Source organism: Cnephaeus nilssonii (genome assembly GCF_951640355.1).
Source record: "Cnephaeus nilssonii genome assembly, chromosome: 13".
NCBI lineage: Eukaryota > Metazoa > Chordata > Mammalia > Chiroptera > Vespertilionidae > Cnephaeus > Cnephaeus nilssonii.
In genome coordinates this window covers 41,808,530-41,830,383 of record NC_137084.1, presented here as the reverse complement: position 1 = coordinate 41,830,383, position 21,854 = coordinate 41,808,530, and the positions used below count along the sequence as shown (strand labels likewise).

General features: G+C 40.4%; 1 protein-coding gene across 2 annotated transcripts in view; it reads left to right on the top strand.

Annotated features, from left to right (window-relative positions):
- The first annotated feature begins 1,626 nt into the window (after positions 1-1,626).
- The window catches only part of RRM1 (ribonucleotide reductase catalytic subunit M1), a 48,022-nt gene continuing 27,794 nt past the window's right edge, over positions 1,627-21,854 (top strand). Inside the window, exons 1-7 of one of the 2 annotated variants that reach the window (XM_079787243.1) lie at positions 1,627-2,290; positions 10,670-10,758; positions 14,775-14,952; positions 17,041-17,141; positions 18,139-18,198; positions 19,902-19,941; positions 20,205-20,367. In XM_079787243.1, coding sequence (XP_079643369.1) covers positions 2,272-2,290; positions 10,670-10,758; positions 14,775-14,952; positions 17,041-17,141; positions 18,139-18,198; positions 19,902-19,941; positions 20,205-20,367 — 650 coding nt within the window. In that variant the 5' untranslated portion in view covers positions 1,627-2,271. Of the gene's footprint in view, positions 2,291-2,795; positions 9,771-10,669; positions 10,759-14,774; positions 14,953-17,040; positions 17,142-18,138; positions 18,199-19,901; positions 19,942-20,204; positions 20,368-21,854 lie in introns of those variants that run through there. The other variant, XM_079787244.1, reaches the window with a different exon arrangement.

The following is a 21,854-nucleotide window of genomic DNA, read 5'->3' as shown; positions in this document are numbered from 1 at the left end:
AGAGGGTATTATGCTAAGTGAAATAAGTTAGTCATAGACAAATACCATATTGCACTTATATGTGGAATCTAAAGAACAGTACAAACAAAACAGAAACAGATTTATTGATACAGAGAACAGACTGATGGTTTCCAGAGGGGAGGGGGCTTGGGAGACTGGGTGAAAAAAGTGAAGGGATTAAGAAGTACAAATTGGTAGTTACAAAATAGTCATGGGGATGTAAAATACAGCTTAAGAAATATAGTCACTAATCTATATATATAAAAGCCTAATATGCGAAGTGTCCCCTCAGGAGTTCGATCGCTCACTATGACGTGCACTGACCACCAGGGGGCGGCGTGGACTGGAAGAACGCCCCAGCTGGCAGCTGCTAGGGACCCTACCTGTGCATGAGTTTTGTGCACTGGGCCTCTAGTATTGTAATAACTGTGTATGGTGCCAGATTGGTACTGGAAATATCATGAGGAACACCTTTCTAAAGTATGTAATTATCTAACTACTATGCTGTATACCTGAAACTAATACAAAACAATATTGAATATAAACTGTAACTGAAATAAAAAAGTATTTTCACATTAAAAAAATTATTTTGTAGGGAGATTGGGATGCACCTGGAGGATACATACTGCCAAAGAATTATTACTATAAGACTATAAATAATACATTTAAAAAACACACACACAAAGACAACCAATGGGTCTGGGCTGCCTGTCACTACTTAAGCAGGGACAGGGTTGAATAATATATGAGCATTTATTCCAATAATGCCGGCAGTATGGGAGAGCAGCAGGTCATCCACAAAAATCTGCTCTGCCCCTCCCCATAAACCAGCTGCTTATATTAGGTAGAAGGACAAAGATTATGGGGGAAAGTAAGAAAGAATTACAGGCATGGGAAAGTAGGAAGGTAATAATCTTTACAGGTTACAGGCAATGAGGGCTGGTGCCTCCAGGCACCTCTGGGATCAGATTACTGACAATAGGGACTGGGGGTTTGCAAAGGGTGGGTGCCTCTGGGACTATCTGAGGTTGTACATCTTTCCCTGATAGGCAGCACTCAGAAAAGGAGGATGGACTGCATTCCGATGTTAGCTCCCAAGTCAGCCAGGTTAGAATGTGCTTTCTCTAATCAGAATAGAACAATCACAGTTAACAGAGCATGTTTAATACTTCCTATAATTACAGCCCGTCCCCACTATTCTATTTCTGCCCCTACCAAAATCAATGCAAGATTTTAGGGAGGGAACGCCACAGGAGGTTTCATAAAAATCAGTTTGTGTAGCCCAAATCACCAGCTGCTACATCAGTCACCAAGCCATGTCTATCCTACCTCCACAAGGACGTTATGGCTGACCCGGTCTCTACCACTGTCCCCTGGAGAACTCTAAAAGCAAATGGATCTTGTCCTTTCTCAAAACTCTCCCAGGGCTCCCATTTACGTCAGGGCAAAATGCTCGCCTCGCAAGGCTCTTTTCCAATAGGACGGAGCAGTGCGAGGCTTTCTGCTGACCTAACAGCCCGGAGGCTCCCGTCCCTCCGGCTGTGGATCCCAGGCTATGGCTCACATCCGATGGCAGTCTCGTGTTACCAAAACGGTAGTACAGTAGTCCAAGATAAGAAAACGTGTTTTGGATGGTTGGCTTTTAGTTGTTATTTCAAAACACTTGAACTGTCTTGACCTCAGCGGGGACGCAGTGGCGAGAGCGGAGGGCCCGGTCTGGCGGGCTCTGAGTGCTAGGTCCCGTCCCAGGCTCGGCGAAGGCTTTGCCCACACCCAACATGGCGGCGAGAGCTCCGGGTCGACTCCACACGCAATGCAGCTGCAGGAGGGGTGCGGTCTGCTGGACCCTGCCCATACTTAATATGCGGCGGGAGAGCCGCACTCCCGCCGGGCGTGCCCACAGCCACGGCTGCCGTGAAAGGGGCGCGGTTTCGTGGGCCCCGCCCACCTTCAACCTTGTGGCTAACGGGCGAGGCTGACTTTCTGTAAAGCTGGTCCCGCCCACCGCCGGGCGCTGGCAGCGTAGAAACGTCAGACGAGCGACGTCGCATCGCTTTTGCGTCACGGGTGGCGGGAAGGAGATTCGGATTGCCGCGCCTTGGTGGAGGGCAGCGCTCTGCGGAGGAAAGTGCTCTGCGGACCCTCTCAACTCCCGGCACTTGTGCAGCCCCCTGGAGGTCGACCCTTCGCACTCCGCCACCTTCTAGCTCCCCCGGCGCCTCAGCGCTGCAGACCCGAATCGGATCCATAGCGCCTCGGCCACCAGCTGCGATGCATGTGATCAAGCGAGGTGAGGGGCCGGAGAGGGGACGGTGGGAGAGTGGGGAGCGGGTCAGGGGACGCGGCTGCTGCCGCCCGAGCAGTTGGCCGCGCCCGCCCGTCTCCGCCGCTTCCCGCCCTGCCCGCGCGGCTTCCCGCCTCGTCAGCCAGCCGGGCCTGCCGGCTGACCTCTGCCCCCTCCCCCACTCGGATCTTCTGTGGGCGCCCCCTGCGCTGGGTCATCCAGCCGCGTTTCAAAAGAGTAACCCCTTCACCTTGACCGAGTAGTTCCTGTGTGCGCCTAACGTTTTCCAGGCAGCATTTTCCTCACCGCGAGCCCCTGAGGTAGGATTATCAGCTCCATTTTATAGATGAAGAAACTGCAGCGCAGAGAGAGAGAGGGGGGTCCGGTGACTGATGCCAAGCCGCCCATGTAGTTGATGGTGAGGCCAGGGCTGGAACCCGACTTTTATTTGAAAGCAGTGGGTTGGTCCTAGGCCGTAGGGGTGGGGTTACTAGGGGGGGGGGGGGGGGACTTTGTACCCTTCGAGGGCACCTATTAGCTCCCTGACCTATAGAAAAGGTGTGGAAGGGTGAGGAGACCGTGAATAGGACCAGATCTCAGACAGACATATCCCTGGAATGGGATGTGGTGCCATTTGTTCCAGGTTTAGTCCCAGAGGAGTTTGGGATGGTGACCACCTGTCCTTCCCCCTGATGAGAAACTGAATCAGATTGGGGTGGCCAAGACGTCTTCTGACAAGATGGGAGTCCGGAAGAGGAGTCCGGAAGAGGCTGTGGTATTCTTCCTCAGCAGCTACTTCCCGTTAGCCTTGCTGAGCTCCTCCTGGGTTCCCGCCTTTTGCTTGGCTGTGCGACGTAATGAGAGACAGTCCCTGCTTTGGGAAAGGGTTTGTTCATATTCAGGTTGGGGGAAACAAGAGCAAAATGTACTTTTAACAGAGAACCATACCAGACAGATAGGAACAAGTTTTGAGTCGAATCGACTGATGCTAAATAAAAGTCATTTTACAATGGTAGGCACTCCGTAGATACTAGTTGGCTGACTGGATGTTTGTTTTATCCACTAGGTTCTGAGTTTCAAAGATGGGACTTTATGCCCACACTAGCACTGGACCTGCCATGAAGAAATGCTCAAAGATCGAATGAGAATAAATTTTATTTTATTGATTTTATTTTTTTAGAGAGAAAAGAAGGGGGAGAGGGAGAGAGAGAGAAACATCAATTGGATGCTCTTGCACACCCCTTACTGGAATCGGCCGGTAACCCCGCCATGTACCCTGATTGGGAATCCAACTGGTGCCTCTCGGTGCATGGTGCTCAACCAACCAAGCCACACGGGCCAGTGGGAAGAATAATTATTTTAAAATATAGGATGCCTGCCCCCCTGGCTTGGCTCAGTGGTTGAGCGTGGACCTGTGAACCAAGTGATCAAGGGTTCTATTCCCGGCCAGGGCGCATGCCCTGGTTGAGGCTCGGCCCCCTACTAGAGGTCGTGCAGGAGGCAGCCAGTCGATGATTCTTTCTCATTGATGTTTCTATCTCCCTCTCCCTTTCTCTCTGAAATAAATAAAAATGTATTTTTAAAAAATACATAAATGTGTATGAAGCCCTGGTGATGGGGTGGCTCAGTTGGAGCATTGTCCAATACATCAGAAGGTTGCAGGTTCAATTCCTGCTCAGGCACTTACGGTAGGCAACTGATGGATGCTTCTCCCTTTCCTTCTCCAACCTCTCCCTCTCCCTCCCCCCCGCCTCTCTCATTCTTCCCTTCCCCTTCCCCCCTTCCCCCCCCCCCTTTTCTCTCTAATATCAATAAAAATATATCCTTGGATGAAGATTTTAAAAAAGGAAAATATAGGATTTAATGAATGCAGTTGGTAGGCAGGTAATTGTTTTGGTTGTGGCCAGATGGTTTAACTATATTTAAGAGATTGAGAGGTGGACAGTGGTGGACCTTCATACTGTCTTTAGTAACTTTAGAACGTTCTCTGAATTTTTCCTAGTCTCCCATTTTAGCTGATGAGACCAAAAGACCTCAGACATGTACATCAAGTTTTTAATTTATTTTATTTTATTTTTTTTATATTTTATTGATTTTTTACAGAGAGGAAGAGAGAGGGATAGAGAGTTAGAAACATCGATGAGAGAGAAACATCGATCAGCTGCCTCTTGCACACCCCCTACTGGGGATGGGCCCGCAACCAAGGTACATGCCCTTGACCGGAATCGAACCCAGGACCTTTGAGTCTGCAGGCCGACGCTCTATCCACTGAGCCAAACCGGTTTCGGCTACATCAAGTTTTTTAGACCTATAGAAAAAGGTATGGAAGGATGAGTATGCTCTTATGATAAATCTGTAACAGATGAATGGAAAACTTGTGGATGTAGATTACTGCATGGGTAACACCTTTGTATTGCATTTTTAATTTTTTGGGTTCACTTTGAAATACTGGAGTTTACAAAGTACTCCCCTACACAAGCTCTAAAAGACAGGGCTTATTTTGTTTCTCATTCCTTCAGAGAACATAATTTGATCCAGATGGTTTGATAGACTCAGTGTAGCATTCAGCAAGGCTTATTAATATACAAAATTGTACTTAGATTTATTTATTTTATTTACGTTCACGTTTTAATGTGCTTTTTATTTTTTATTTTTGGTATGTCAGTGTAATAGTGGACTAACTCCTGTAGTTTTGTCAATTTCAATGTAATTATTCAGGAGGGCAACTGGTTGTCAACCTGTAAGTACTTGTTGAATGTGCTAATAAATCGCTAAGCACTTTGAGGGAAATATTAGAGGGGGAGGAAGTTCCATATTCAGAGATATTAGGATTGTCAGGAACATAGGAATAATCCATATGAAAATCCTATATAATAAAAGCATAGTATGCAAATTGTCCCTTTGACTGGAGTTCTTCCCGGAGTTTGACAAGAGGGTAGGATGGCCAGGGGAAGGGAGGGAGGCCCTGGTGCTGGCAGGTGGCCAGGGGGAAGGGAGGGAGTCCCTGGCCAGCTGGTAGCCGCTAGGGACCCTATCAGTGCATTAATTTCGTGCACTGGGCCTCTGGTTGTTGGATATCCAAATGGAATAGTAGATGAGTTTTTTTCATCTGCTTTCAAGCTATTTTTCTTGTGGGAGTATATATTGCCTAGGGAGGTCAGGTTGAGAATTGGAATAAATGCCATGAAGCTGATTTAGTTGTAAAGTGTGCTTTGGAATTTAGTAGTATAGTGTTTTCAAAACTTTGGATTGTAACTCATGGTAAAAATTACATTCTACATAATGACTTAGTAAACACATGCATGTGTATGTACATATACATAAAACTGAAACAAAAGTTTGCAAAATAACACCTTCTAAAGCACCCATTTGCACTCTGATAATTTCTCTTCTATTCCAGGTTCTTTATCCCCCTTCTCTCCCTCCTCTCCTTTACAATCCACTGTATTATTTTATAAATCTGTGTGGATATTGTTCTGGGCACTGAGGTTACAGTGGTAAGTAGGCAGACGTAGTTTCTGCTTTCAAAGATACTGAGTTCATGATTCCCATTTAAAGAAAGTTGTTTTATACCTAACTGTACTTCTCTACCAAAATTACTAGAATGTGAAGCAGACTACATCTGTTGTGTACAACTAACCCAAGATACTTAACCAGTCCTATATGGTCTACATGTTCATTTTTTTTTCTTCAGTTCCTTTACTTCTGTTCCTTCCTGCCTCACAAATTTTCCCTTTTTTCCTTCAGTTCCTTTCCTTCAGTTTCTTCTGTCTCACAAGTAATATCAGAGGCCAAATACTCACTATAATAATTCCTTTTTGCCTTAATTTCTGTCTAGGAAGATTATTCAATATTGGGCATCATCTTTAAACCTTCACAGGTCAAAATGTACAACTGGTTACACACATAGTCAAAGATGTTTAATACCTGGCTATGTCTACCTCAGTAAAGATACCAGATTTGGAAAAATACTTTTTCCTTTATTTACAGTAAATAAATACATATTTAGACAGTTAACAACTTGAAGGGAAATTGCTGGGGCTATTGCCAAAACAGAAAAAATCTTTAAATTCCCTTGTACAGTTATTTTAGACAATAGAATTACTCTTGATCATATCCTAGCTAATCAAGAACATAATTTTATTCAGATGGTTTGGTAGAATCTTTCAGTGTAGCATTCAGCAAGGCTTGTTAACATAAAAATTGTACTTAGATTTGTTTATTTTATTTACGTTCAAGTTTTAATGTGCTTTTTGTTTTTGGTATGTCAGTGTAGTAGTTAGACTAACTCCTGTAGTTTTGTTAATTTCAATGTAATTATTCAGGAGGGCAACTGGTGGGGTTTGCACTGTTAATATCTTTTATTGTACTTAATAAAACACCTCTGGTGAAATAAAGATGGAATTAGATAAAGTCTGGACACAAGCCAAATGATTAAATACAGAGCTCACTGACACTTCATGATTCTTTAATATCTTAATGTGACTGTCCTCGGGTATTGCCTCCTGTTTCAGGTCTAGTCTGCAAATTTGACTTAGCATTTTGTTTGTTATTACAGGAATTTTTGCTGTTACAACACTTTGTTCTGCATAGCTTGATGTTATAAAGACAGTAAGCACTCTGATAATGGTTGCTCAACGTTCTGAGATCATTAAGGCAAATGAAACTTCATAGGAGAAACCTCAAGAACTGTAGAAGATGTTTGTCCTTAAACATGATAGTAAAGTCTTCCTTTCTCTGGCTTTTGAGGCTGGTTTGGAGCATGGGTTTGATTTCCAGTCAGGGCACATATTCAGGTAGTGGGTTTGCGGTGCATAGGGTAAGCAACTGATCTGTAGTTCTCTCTTTCCCCTCTCCCTCTCTAAAATAAATTGTTACACTGTAAATAGTTAAAAAGAAGAAGAAAAAGACCTCTGTTTTAGTGCTCTTGTTGCTCAAATGTGGCCTAAGGCTCCAAAGAAAGAAGAAAACCTCTTTCCCTGTTAGGGTTGCTGAAGGAGGAACATACGAGGCCAAAAGTGGTAAAGAATTTATAAATTTATTGTTACATCTGTGAGTAGAAGGGCTGAGACCAAAATGCATCAGCAGAGCAGAGTAGGGGGAGTGGGATATTTATGTTTCTTGTAAAGGTCAGTCAGATCAACCTGTAGGGCCAGGTGTAGGCAGTCCACTGGAAACTGGGTTGAGGCAGTTTACTGGAAACTGAAGGCCATTAATCATGAAACCTATAATGAAAAGAACAGAAAAATCTCATGGAGCACAAGGATGTGTCTAACATTCCAGGGAGGGACAAGAACCCCAAGTGGGGCGTAATGAAGCGTAAGAATGTGCCTAATATTTCTTCCTACATGGGACATGACATACTGGATATGAATCTTCCTGTCAACAAGGGACCAGTGCTGCTTTCCATTTTCCATGTCGTTTTTGGTTTTTGAGATCATTTTCCATTTTGGACATCATTTCGTTTTTGATGCTTTCTAAGGAAGGATCTTGATCAAAAGGGGAAAATGTGAAAAATAATATAAATGGAGCCTTTATATTTTTAAAATATATTTTTATTGATTTAAGAGAAAGAGGGAGGGAGATAGAAGAAACATCAATGATAGGAGAAAATCATTGATTGGCTGCCTCCTGCATGCCCCCTACTGGGGATTGAGCATGTAACCCGGGCATGTGCCCTTGATCAGATTTGAACCTGGGATCCTTCAGTCTGCAGTCCAACACTATCCACTGAGCCAAACTGGCTAGGGCATAAATGGAGTCTTTTTAAAATGGAGTTGGAGCTGCCATCCAGAGTAACTGCCTTGTGCATCTTATTCTTCAAACCTTTGGAATGTGAAAATTGGGCAAAATAACCTTTGGACTGAGCCTAAAACAACATTGTATCCCAAACAACTGTTACCAAAGATAACAAAACATATGACTACTGGATAGAAAATAAAAAAGATTTATTTTTTTGTTTTTATTTCTTTTGTCACTATCCTCTCCATGCCCTCTTCTACCTCTACCCATCCTCCTCCACCCTAAAAACATTCTTTAAAATTAGCATCAATATTTTAGCTTAGCTGCACCTATAGAAATTCCTTCCATTTGTGGAATTGTTCCCTTTGTCATAAATAGCTTTTGCCTTTGCCTCCTAATGGGAACACTGGGTTTCTGCCTGAACCAGTGCTTCTTGAATAGCTATTCTTTTGGATCTCAAATAAATGCTTATTGTCTCTCACTTTGGCCTTTTATTTTTAGTTAACAGACTGTTATGTGGGTTGCCTAAAGTTAAAGCTATTTAGTAGTTGGATATATCAACTATCCCTGGTAAGGTAAATACAGGTTGGATGAGTTACTATTTGAAGTTGAACTAAGAATAACGGGACTTTTTGTTAGGAAGAACAAAGAGGAAAATTATCTAAATTCAAAACCATAAAAAGGGCTAACTGGTAAGGTGTACATGTATTTGCTTCCATATCACCAAAATAGTAAAACTTAAGAGGTTGCCTCTGGAAGATGATCTTGATATGTAATAATTTCAAAATTGATAATTACCCTAGGAGAGTAAACCAATTTTATCATGTTGGTGTTAGAGTGAAGACAAGTTTATAAGTCACTTAGCGATCAGTAAATACTTGACTACTATGTGCTAGGCCTTCGTCCTTGGTCTGGGCACTGGGGAATACATGCAAGTAAAATAAAACATGCAAAAAATGTTTTTCTTCTGAAAGTTATATTCTAGTGGATTGATGGTGAGAGTCACAATAAACAAATACAGTAGTCCCCCTCTTATTTGTGGTTTCACTTGCCTGCAGTCAACCATGGTCCAAAAATATTAAATGGAAAACTCCAGAAATAAGCAGTTCATATGTTTTAAATTGTGCGCTGTTCTGAGTGGTGGATGAAAGCTTTCACCATCAGGCTTCATCTCACCCGAGACTTGAATCATCTCTTTATCCAGTTTATACACTATATACACTACTTAGCTGTTTCAATGTGACTTTTATTTTACTTAATATTGAGAAAGCATAAGATTTATGCTGGTGAGTCAGATATATCAAAGGGAACGTGTTCTCAACTTAAAGGAAAGAAAAACGTATACCGAGATTGCTCAGAGCTACAGTAAGAATGAATCTTCTATCCACGAAACTGGAAACGTTTTGTTGTCGAACCTCAGATTGCAAAAGTTATAACAGTCCGTGATAAGTGCTTAGCTAAGATGGAAAAGGCATTACATTTGTGGATGGAAGACGAACAAAAAATGCGTTCTGATTGATGTTGGCATGTTGCTCCAGAAATCATCAAGCTTATATGAACATATCAGCAAGGGATCTGTAAAACAAGTGGCACCACACCGTTTATTGAAATTAATGGATGGTTACGCAAATTTAAGGATATGTTTGGACTGAAAAATATAAAAATTATCTGAAAGGCTGCATTTGCTGATAAGCTGCTACTGCCACATTTCCTGCAGTGTTAAAGAAGTTGGTTGAGGAGAAAGGTAAGTATGTAGAGGAAAAAAACATACAGGGAGTACCCCCAAAATGTAAACATACTTTAATTACAAAGGCAGTTTTATTAAAATACATTTCATTTTCAAAATGTAATAAAAACCAGCTGTTAAAGTGTGTATACATTTATGGGGGATACCCTATATATAGTAGGGTTTGGTACTATCTGGTTTTAGGCATTCACTGGGGGTCTTGGAATAGATAAGGGGGGACTACTGTAAAATTAGAGTATGTCATAAGTGCTATGGAGAAAAATAAAGCATAGAAGGAGGAGGAGGATAAGGCTGTATTTGAGGTATTAAAATTTAAAATAGGGTTATCAGGGAAAGCCTCATTGAGAAGCTTACATTTTGAGCAAAGACCTGAAATCAGTAGAAATAGCAAGGAGGCCAGTGTGAGGAAGGTGGGAGAGTAGGAGGTGAAATTGAAAGGAAAAGATATATAGGGCAGGTTTAGGAATCTGCAGTATTGTAATAATTTTTACTTTGATTCTGAAGGAGATGATCAACCACTATTGGGAATTTGGAGGGGGTAATAACATGACTTTGATGTAAAGTTTTTTCTCTTTTTGATGTAAGTTTTAAAGAATAATTCTGTCTGCCATATTGGACAAGGGGAGAAACTGATCAGTCATTTGGGAAGTTATTGTAAGAATCCATCTGATTTATAATGAAAGGGAAGATAATATTTTCAGAATAGAATTCCTACTCTTTGAAGATACAAAAATAATATCTTGATGAATCTCCTAGGGGGCTGAATCTTTTAATAGCATTCTATGTTGGTCAATTTTAAAAGTTCATGTATTGATTACATTTGATTCTTTTATTTGATTCTTTTACATTGTTATCTTAATAAGTGCTAACATGAATTGTATGGTCTGATTCCTCAGATGGCCGCCAAGAACGGGTCATGTTCGACAAAATTACATCTCGAATCCAGAAACTTTGTTATGGACTCAATATGGACTTTGTTGATCCTGTAAGTAAATATGGTTTATATCTTGGGTTCCTTGCTTCATGTGATTCTTTTTACTTGTTTCTTGTCTCTGGCATTTCTTTCACTTCATATATATTTTGGTTTGGTATTCTGCTTATGGTCTTGGGTTTAAATGTGAACACATTGTTCAATTTTTTTGGGTCTAAATTTTGGTTCTGGGCTCTGAATTCTTTTCAGAAAACTAAAAAGTGAACAGCGGAAAACTTGACATTGACATTTTGTTAGAGACATCCTTGAGTCAATTGTTTATTTATTTAAAAAAAAAGCCTGTAATAAAGCTTGTTTTGGAATTGTGATCATTTGGGTAGAAACTGGTTTGAAATTTGCTTTTTTGTTATCTGTGTAGAAAGAATGCATTTAAGTAATATAAAGTAGATTTCGTGGATAACATTTAAATTAAGGAAAACAAACTATTCATAAGCAAGTCATTCTTCTTTTCTTACCTTCTATAACTCCTCTACTCTAGACCCTCTTCATCCCTTACCTAGACTTCTGTCTCTAGTGGTCTCTCAAGTATCCTCCTGTCTTCCTCTAAACTTGCCCCTTCAAATGCATCTTCCCCATGGCTTCCAAAATCATCTTCCTAAAATGGAGTCTTGAAAACACTTTTTTCCAAACCCACTCATGTTGCCTCAGCCTTATTTAGGTATATTATCTCTACTTCTGTAGCACTTGTGCTGGCCCGATAGCATTGACCACATAATATGGAAATTAATTACATGTCTCTCTCCTCCCCTAGAATTGAGCGTGGGCTGTATCTTATTCTTGTGATATCCACAGTGCGTGGCACATATATAATTAGACACTTGATAGTGAACTGACCAAAATGGTCAAAAGAAAATAATTTTATCCGACTTTAAAATGTTTTTATTACAAATTGTATTTTACTTTTAGGAATTCTAGACGATAATTAGAATAGTAGAATGTTAAAGTTGTAATGAACCTGAGAGATCATCCTATTTCATCTTCTTTAACCAAAGAGAAAGGGAAGTGAAGACTTCACTATTTTTAAAAAAAATTGTTGACACTATTACAGGTGTCTCCCATTTTCACCCCCTTTACCCAGCTCCACCCAGCCTTTGGCCATCACCACGCTGTCTGTGTCCATTGGCTATGCATATATGTTCTTTGGCTAATCTTTTTACCTTCTTTCATCCAGCCCCTTCCCCCAACCACCACCCACTCCCCCTGCCCTTTGACCTCTGTCAGTCTGTTCCATATATCCATGCCTCTGGTTCTATTTTGTTTGTCAATTTACTTTGTTCATTAGATTCCACATATAAGTGAGATCATATGGTATTTGTCTGTTGGTTTATTTTGCTTAGCATAATAATCTCCAGGTCCATCCATGGTGAAATGGGAGACACCTCTTGCAAAAGGTAAGAGTTCCTTTTTTATAGCCAAATAGTATTCCCCAGTTTTTTTATCCACTTACTACTGATGGGCACTTGGGCTACTTCCAAATATTGGGTATTGTAAATAACACTGTTATTTATATAGGGGTGCATGTATTCTTTTTGACTGATGTTTCAGGATTCTTAGGATATATTCTCAGAAGTGGGACCACTGGGTCAAAAGGCAGTTCATATTTAATTTTTTGAGGAAGCTCCATACTGTTTTCATTAGTGGTTGCACCAGTTTGCATTTTCACCAGCAGTATACAAGGGTTCCCTTTTTTCTACATCCTCGCCAACACATGTTGTTTGCTGATTTATTGATGGTACTCATTCTGGCAGATGTGAAATGATATCTCTTTGTGGTTTTAATTTGCATCTCTGATGATTAGTGAAGTTGAACATTGGGTTGTTTATCTTCCTGGTGAGTTGTATAATTTTTAATATATTTTGGAAATGAACCCCTTATCAGATGTATCATTGACAAATATGTTCTCCCATATAGTGGGTTCCCTTTTCATTTTGTTGATGGTTTCCTTTGCTGTACAGAAGCTTTTTAGTTTGATGTAGTCCCATTTGTTTATTTTTTCTTTTGTTTCCTTTGTCCTAGGAGATATATCAGCAAAAATATTGCTACAAGACATATCTGAGGTTTTACTGCTGATGTTTTCTTCTCGGATTTTTATGGTTTTGCGACTTACACTTAAGTCTTTTGTCCATTTTGAGTTTGTTCTTGTTTATTGTTTAAATTTGTGATCTAGTTTCATTTTTTTGCATGTGTCTGATTTCACTACTCTTTTACTGAACATAATTTAACTGTGGGATCTGAGAAGAAAGTAATCAGGAGCAACTTGATCCTAGGTGAAATGTAATTAGAATAGGTTGTAAGCTAATAATGACACACACTTTTTTTGAGGCGGTCATGTTTTAGTCAACTGGGCAATGCATTTATTTTCTGTTGGATTAAGCTTTTTTACAGAAACATTTAGTGAACACATATACAGAATTTAGTGTTTGTTTTTCTTAAAAATGTATGGTAATAACTTGGGCATTTTTTATATATGTATGTGTACATATATATGTGTGTGTGTCTATATATATATTGTATGTGTGTCTACATATATATATAATATCATTGATGTTTCTATCAATATCATTGATGTTTCTATCTCTCTCTCCCTTTCCCTTCCTCTCTGAAATCAATAATCAATATATATATTATTGATTTCGGAGAGGAAGGGAAAGGGAGAGAGAGATAGAAACATCAATGATAAGAGAGAATCATCGATCAGCTGCCTTCTGCACGCCCCGCACTGGAGATTGAGCCCACAACCTGGGCATGTGCCCTGACCGGGAACCTAACTGTGACCTCCTGGTTCATAAGTTGATGCTCAACCACTGAGCCACTGCTGGTTGGGCTACATTGTGTATTTTTGAAAGGGGAGCCTCTTACAATATGGTCTTGAAAACTGAAATGGGATGAGAAAGATTTAGATGGTAACCTTGGGCAAGTCCAAGTAACCTGAGCCTCAGGTTTCACATGTAAAATGGTAATAGTAATAGTATCCATTTCACAAGGTGATTTTTTAAAAATATATATTTTATTGATTTTTTACAGAGAGGAAGGGAGAAGGATAGAGAGTTAGAAATGTCAATGAGAGAGAAACATCGATCAGCTGCCTCCTACACAACCCCCACTGGGGATGCGCCCGCAACCAAGGTACATGCCCTTGACCGGAATCGAACCTGTGACCTTTCGGTCCGCAGGCTGACGCTTTATCCACTGAGCCAAACCAGTTTCGGCTCACAAGGTGATTATGAAATGTCAGAGATTATGAAAGTTGAGACACTTTGTAATTTGTGAAGTGCTAAAGAAAGAGTAACCATTAAATTATTGATGACTCAGCCCCAATCCTGATTTATACCTTCATCTCTAATTGGAATGATTAAAGTTTGATTCATTTACTTTCCAGTACTTGTCTGTAGGTAGATTTTGGGGGAAATGGGTAAGAATGTAGCTGGAACCCTGATTACGTAGAGAGAATTTGAATTAAAAATGGGGAAATACTTAATCACTGGGCTGGTGTGGCTCAGTTGGTTGGGCAGCATCCCATGCACCATGTCTGGTTGAGGGCTTGATCCCCAGTAGTGGGTGTGCTGGAGGCAGCTGATCAATATTCTCTTTCACCATTGATGTTTCTATCTCTCTCCCTCTCCCTTCCACTCTGAAATCAATAAAAATACATTTAAAGAGAAGAAAAAATAAAAAAGAATCACTGCTCTGTTTTTAGCTGTTTCCCTGTGAGGCTGTTCATCTTTGTCAACCATGAAATACCTATACTTAGGTATTTTAAAATTTATTATTATTATTTTTTTAATGACACCTATTCATTGTGTATGTAGTATGCATTTTCTGGCAGTTCTGTTGGTTTATGAATTCTCATTATGAAGTTTTCCACTGCTAACCATTCTAAAATATTTATTTTTTTAAAAAGGAAGTTGACTTTTATTTTGATAAACATTTGATTGTTTTCTTCATTGCCATCCTAAGGAAGCTATTGTTTTTTGGGAAAGCTCAAGTAATTCTTGGTTTTGTTTTTATAGGCTCAGATCACCATGAAAGTAATCCAGGGTTTATACAGTGGGGTCACTACTGTGGAACTAGATACTTTGGCTGCTGAAACAGCTGCAACCTTGACTACTAAGCACCCTGACTATGCCATTCTGGCAGCAAGGATTGCTGTCTCTAACTTGCACAAAGAAACAAAGAAAGTATTCAGTGGTGAGTCTAGAGGGAAAGTTAGAAATAATTTAATATTCCTAGAAAATTTATAAGGGTACTAGAATGACAAAAGAATAACATCTTGTTTTTAAAAAGCAAGTTAGTGGCAGAGGGGGCACTAGAACTTCCCATTTCCCCATGCTGCTGACTTGCTGAATGGAAAGGTCAGTGGATCTTTTTGTTTCCTTGTATCACGCTTTTTTTTCCCTTCTTTCTTTTTTGAAGCCCATTGTGAAGTAGTTGATGGTAATGTGCTTGGAAAAATGAGAAACACATATTGACAAGTTCTGGGTTAAACAAAATGGTGCAGTTAATCTTGTGTCCCATTAGCAAATCCTTTATTCCATTGCTGCCATTTTATAGCTCAGGGAATGTGGGCAAGGGAAGGTTAAATAATTCGTTTGGAATATAAAATTGGTATATAAGAAGTCAGATGGTAAGATGATGACAGAAATCTTTGGCTCTTGATTTGAGATCTATTATCCTGGGCCTCAAACAGTGTATTCTACCTCTTTAGTAGATTTATTTTAAACACTAGAGGCCCAGTGCATGATTGAATCATGCACGTGTAGGGTCCCCTCCACGCTTTCGCTTTCGATCACGGGGAGCTGAGTGCCTGTCCCTGGTGCACCAGGCGTTGGAGGCTTCTGAAAGGCCTGGTGCCTGAGTGGACAGGCACCCAGCTCCCACACTTTTGCTTTCGATTGCGGGGGAGCTGAGTGCCTGTCCGCTCAGGCACTCAGCTCCTCCGCTTTTGATGGTCCGCTGGGCGGGACGTCAGCTCGCTGCCCCAGAGGCCCCTTCTGTGCCGCAGCACAGCCATGGCGCAGACGCTGAGCTCGTGCCGCTGCTGACGATGCAGCTCAGAGTCCCACCGGCCCAATCAGCTACCCCGGCCACCCCGAGTCCCGCCCCCCCCCCGCGCCTCCTGGCCAATCATGGGCATAGCGAAGGTATGGTCAATTTGCATATTTGTCTATTATTAGGTAGGATATCAGTTCTCCCAGAATTGTATTGATAAATACAAGTCCATTCCAATAAAAATGCCAACATTGTGAGTATGAGTGTGTGTGTGTGTGTATTACACATAAATACAGAGAGCCAATTAATGCTATGATGTATTAAAGAAGAGCAAATGAGAGAGCTTACTAAATGTGCATTTATAGATGTGAACTGCTTAGTATGATAGAGTCTGAATTTTAAGTTGGAATTTTATTAGTATAAAAATATTTGAGAAGATATTATAATTTCTGCTTTTTAAAAATGTTTTCAACCAATAATTCTCAATGGGATTGTGTATTAATCACCTGGGAATCTTTTTCAAAGAGCCTATGTTGTGGCTCAATGGTTGGAGCATTGGCCTGTGCACCAGAGGGTCCAGGGATCGCTTCCTGGTCAAGGGCATGTGTGGGAGGCAACCAATGGTTGTGTCTCACATCCATGTTTCTCTCTCTTCTTTTCTCCCCCCCCCCCTTTTCTCTCCCCCCTCCCTTCCACTCTAAAAAAAAAAATCAATGGAAAAATATCCTCACTCCTGTTTTTATTTAACAAAAAATAAAATAAAAAAGCCTATGGAAGCGTGTTTTTTTAACCGAGGCATTATACATTGAGTGGCCAGATTATTATGATCTCTGAACGCATAATAATCTGGCCACTCTGTGTGTGTGTGTGTGTGTGTGTGTGTGTGTGTGTGTGTGTGTGTGTATGTGTAATTAGAGGCCCAGTGCATGAATTTGTGCATGGGTGAGGTCCGGCCAGCCTGGCCAGGGGAGGGGACATGGGCGGTTGGCCTGCCTGCTGGTCGAACTCCTGGTCGAGGGGACAATTTGCATATTAGCCTTTTATTATATAGGATATACACTGAGTGGCCAGATTATTATGTGTTCAGAGATCATAATAATTTGGCCACTCAGTGTATAGTCAGCATGAATATGTTTATTGAGCACTTTCTGTGCTAAGCATTGAGGTGGACTGGGATGAAAAAAATGGTTTGAGAACTATTCTTTTAAACTATTACTGAAAGAGTGGATTAGCTCTCCATTAAGTGGTTTTGACATTTTTATTTTCTGTTGTTGTTTTTTTTTTTAGATGTGATGGAAGACCTCTACAACTACATAAATCCACATAATGGCAAACACTCTCCCATGGTGGCCCAGTCAACACTGGATATTGTTTTAGCAAATAAAGATGTATGTGTAATGCTTTCCTGGTGAAAAAAAAAATCTTTTTTTAATATATTTTTATTGATTTCAGAAAGGAAGGGAGAAGGAGAGAGAGATAGAAACATCGATGATGAGAATCATTGATTGGTTGCCTTCTGCATGTTCCCCACTAGGGATCGAGCCCACAACACAGGCATGTTCCCTTGACAAGAATCAAACCCAGGAACCTTTGGTCCACAGGCTGACGCTCTATCCACAGCAAAACTGGCTAGGGCATAGGTTCTTTTTTTTTTTTTTTTTTTTAAAGCAACAGCACGTTTTAAAAATGTAAACACTATAAAACATAGATTAAAAAAGTAACACTAGCTTTCCTCTTTAGAAATAACATTTTATAACTTTAAAATGTATTTTTTCCAGGGCTATTCTGTAATACACGTGTGCATACACATAAATTTTTCCTTTTAGTGGCAGTCTGTGCACACTGTTCTTACTGATACTTTATCTTACAGATAGTCTGTATTAGTATTTATGACTAATCTTATTCTTTTGAACAGCTGCATAGCATTCTATTTTATAGAAATGTTGTGTTATATATATATATTGCTCTAGTGGTGAATATTTGTTTTCCATTTTTGCTGAAGTGGATATCCTTGTATGATAGTGTTTTACTTATAGAGTATATTGGTAAGATAAATCCTTTAAGTGGAATCGCTGAGACAAAGAGTGTGTGCATTCAAAATATTAGGGGACATTGCCAAACTAATTCCTAATAAGGTTGCTCAGGTAAAAATTTGAAAGATCTTGCTCAACAACTTAAAAAGGATCTACTTGAGTATATGTTTTTAAGCCTAATTAGGATACTCAATTTATATAAATTTTAAAAATTAACATTAGATGTATATTTTTGTGGTACCTCTTTTTTATCCTATGTCATTTTTAATTCTGGAGTCAGGGCTGAACTGTTGATTTTGTGAAAATAAGTTTAATTATTTTAATTATGGAATCTTTTTTTTACCTTCATCAGCGCCTGAATTCTGCCATTATCTATGACCGAGATTTCTCTTACAATTACTTTGGCTTTAAGGTAAATAATGGGTTTCAAATACGTGGGAATTCCTCCTTACTTCAGGAAATACAGGTTTTTGTTTATGTTTAGTGATACAATTATAAAGGCAATAAGTTGATGGGAGTTGGGATGGACCTAGGAAATTAGTAGAATAGATGGATAGTGGTTGTTTGAATTAAGGAAATATAGCTTATCCATTTGCAATTTTCAGAGTTTCCAAATATTACTTCTGGATTACCTGAGGAGTTATGCAGATAATTTGCCATAATGATTCCATATTGTTTTACTGTTTATGCAACAACTATTGAATCCCTACTGTGTGCCAAGTGCTTTTCTAGGTACTTTTGGGTTGATAAACTGTGATTGAGAACCTGAATGTTGGTGTTAGACCTTCTGGGTTCGAATCTTGGCTCTACTTTTTTTTTCTCTTTCCTGTTTTAAAATTTAATTTATTATTGCTTAACACAATTATACAGGTTTCATGTGCACAATTCCACAACATATCATCTATACATTGTATTGTGTGTTTACCACCTCAAGTCTCTCTCCATCACCATTTATCCCCCCTATACCCTTCTCCACCTCCCCTCCTCACCCCTCCCCCTGGCAGTCACCACACTGTTGTCCATGTCTATGCGTTTTTCCTCTTTCTTTTTTTTTTTTTTTGTCTCAATTCCTCCACTGCCATCTCCTACCCCCCACCCCAGCCTCTGCTCTACTTCTTATTAGCAAGTTACTTAATCTCTCTATGCTTAGTTTCCTCATCTTTAGAATGGGGATAGTATAATTTTTTTCAGAATATTTTATTAAGCTTAACTAGAGGCCCAGTGCATGAAAATCATGCACAGGAGGCGGGGGTCCCTCAGCCTGGTCTGCACCCTCTCCAATCTAGGACATCCCTCTTGCAATCTGGGATTGCTGGCTCCTAACTGCTTGCCTGCTTGCCTGCCTGCCTGATCATCCCTAACTGCCTCTGCTTGCCAGCCTAGTCACCCCCTAACTGTTCCCCTGCTGGCCTGGCCGCCCCCTAACTGCCCCCCTGCCGGCCTGGCTGTCCCCTGACTGCTCCCCTGCTGGCCTTGCTGCCCCCTAACTGCTCCCCTGCTGGGCTGATTGCCCCTAAATGCCTTGGCCTCGGCCCCCGCCACCGTGGCTATGACCGGAAAATGTCTGGTCTAATTAGCATATTACCCTTTTATTAGTATAGATGGTCTACATACCCAAATCATCTCCAGCCATTCTCCATCTCGCTTTGAACTTTCCAGACACAGTGACTCTCTTTTGAAAAAATTATGATTTTCAGTCATTCAACCTTTATAATTCTGGCATTGCACTGTGGTTTCCATCTGTATAATATAATATTAACAACAAATTCTGTTGAGGATAAGTGAGTGTGTTGCTTAGATCAATGCCTAGCCTATTACAAGTACTTTATACCTGTTAACCATTGTGATGATGGTGAATACTGTAACTTGTGCTATTAGTATTACGCATATTAATATAGAGCTAACTTTCTCCAGAAATTTTCATGTAGTCTGTTCCAAAACAAATAGACAGTTGATAATGTTCCAACTGAAGTTAGTAAGAGTAAATATATTATTTTCATTTAAAATTACATAAAAACTGAGAAGATTTAAATAGAATGGCTCATTGTGAATGCTGTATCTACTGTGTCTTTAAGAGCTGTTCTGGAAGTTTTTTGGTTGCTTTGCTTTTTCTAGACACTAGAGCGGTCCTACTTGCTGAAGATCAATGGAAAAGGTGAGAATGAAGATGTTTGTGTGTGTGTTTTATTTTCTGTGCATTATACTGAATATAGAGCTTTGAGCTATTAGCCTTAATATTTCTGTCTAAATTCTGACTAACATTTTTAACTTTAGGTCTAGTTTCTGAATAATTGTCCTGCTTTTTTTTTTTTTTAATTGTCCTGCTTTTTAAAATCGTTTTCTTTTTGACTCAGGTACATGTCTAACCTAGTTTGTCTAACATGTTCCATCATGTGAAAACTCCTCTTTTGATTTTAGTGGCTGAAAGACCACAACATATGTTGATGAGGGTATCTGTGGGGATTCACAAAGAAGATATCGATGCTGCTATTGAAACATACAACCTTCTTTCTGAGAGGTGGTTTACCCATGCCTCTCCCACTCTCTTCAATGCTGGTACCAACCGCCCACAACTTTCTAGGTATGCATCATCTATAGTCAGTTTAAAAATTCTGAAATGGTCTTGACTAGGGAAATAAATGTTGGCCTGAAAAACTAGGCAGTTGATCACAGGAAAATTAATTTAATGAACACTTAAATCACTTCTGCTCTGATTAAATGAGACTTGCATTCTGGAAACTTCTCTTTAGTGTGGTAAATGAATTTGAGGGGGAAAAGCTGATAATGAATTTTAAGCTTAATTCCAGTGATGGTTGCTCATTCTGTGAATATACCAAAAGCCATTAGTTGTACACATTAAATGGGGAATATTATGGTATGTGAATTTATATCTCAAGTCAGGTTTTGAAAAAAGTAAATACTGCCTGGCCAGTGTTGCTCAGTGGTTGAGTGTCGACCTGTGAACCAGGAGGTCATGGTTTGATTTCAGGTTAGAACACATGCCCGGGTTGCGGGTTCGATCCCTAGTGTAGGATGTGCAGAGGCAGCTGATCAATGATTCTCTCTCATCATTGATTTTTCTATCTATTTCCCTTTCCCTTCCTCTCTGAAATCAATAAAATACACACACACACACACACACACACACACACACACAATTAAAGCATAATATGCTAATTAGACCCAATATCCTTCCAGATGACCTTCCAGACAAAGCTGGGGTTCTGAGGTAAACCCGGGTCCCAGGTGCCGGAGGGAAGCTGGTGCCAGCAGCCAGGGGAAGGAAGGCCTACTCTTGCACGAATTTTGTGCATCGGTCTCTAGTCTATAATAATAAAAGAGTAATATGCTAATTAGACCGAATGTCTTCTGGATGTCCTTCCCGACAAAGCCGGGGCTGGAGGGAAGCCAATCCGGGTTCCAGGTGCCTGCAGGTGGCCCAAGGGAAGCCAGCTCCGGGTCTCAGGTGCCAGAGGGAAGCCGGGGGAAGGAAGGCCTACTCTTGCACGAATTTTCATGCATTGGGCCTCTAGTATATATAAATACTGCCAGCTAATTAAGGGATGTTTATAGTAGTCTGTACTAGAGATTATGGTAGTTTGGATTAGGAGGTGAAAGTAGAGATTGAAAGAAATAGATTCAAAAGATATTTTGGAGGTAAAATTGACAGAATTTGATGATGTTTTGGATATGATGAGCCAAGGATGGTTCCTGAATTTATGTATAGGTAGAGTAAGAAGATGAATGATGATGCTATTTTTTTAAAATATATTTTATTGATTTTTTTACAGAGAGGAAGGGAGAGGGATAGAGAGTTAGAAACATCGATGAGAGAGAAACATCGATCAGCTGCCTCTTGCACACCCCCTACTGGGGATGTGCCCGCAACCAAGGTACATGCCCTTGACCGGAATCGAACCTGGGACCCTTGAGTCCGCAGGCTGACGGTCTATCCACTGAGCCAAACCGGTTTCGGCGATGATGCTATTTTTTGAAAAGGGAACACTGGAACAGAGTCCAATAATATGTAAAAGACAAAGCATACAAATAAACAAAATACCCTTAGCA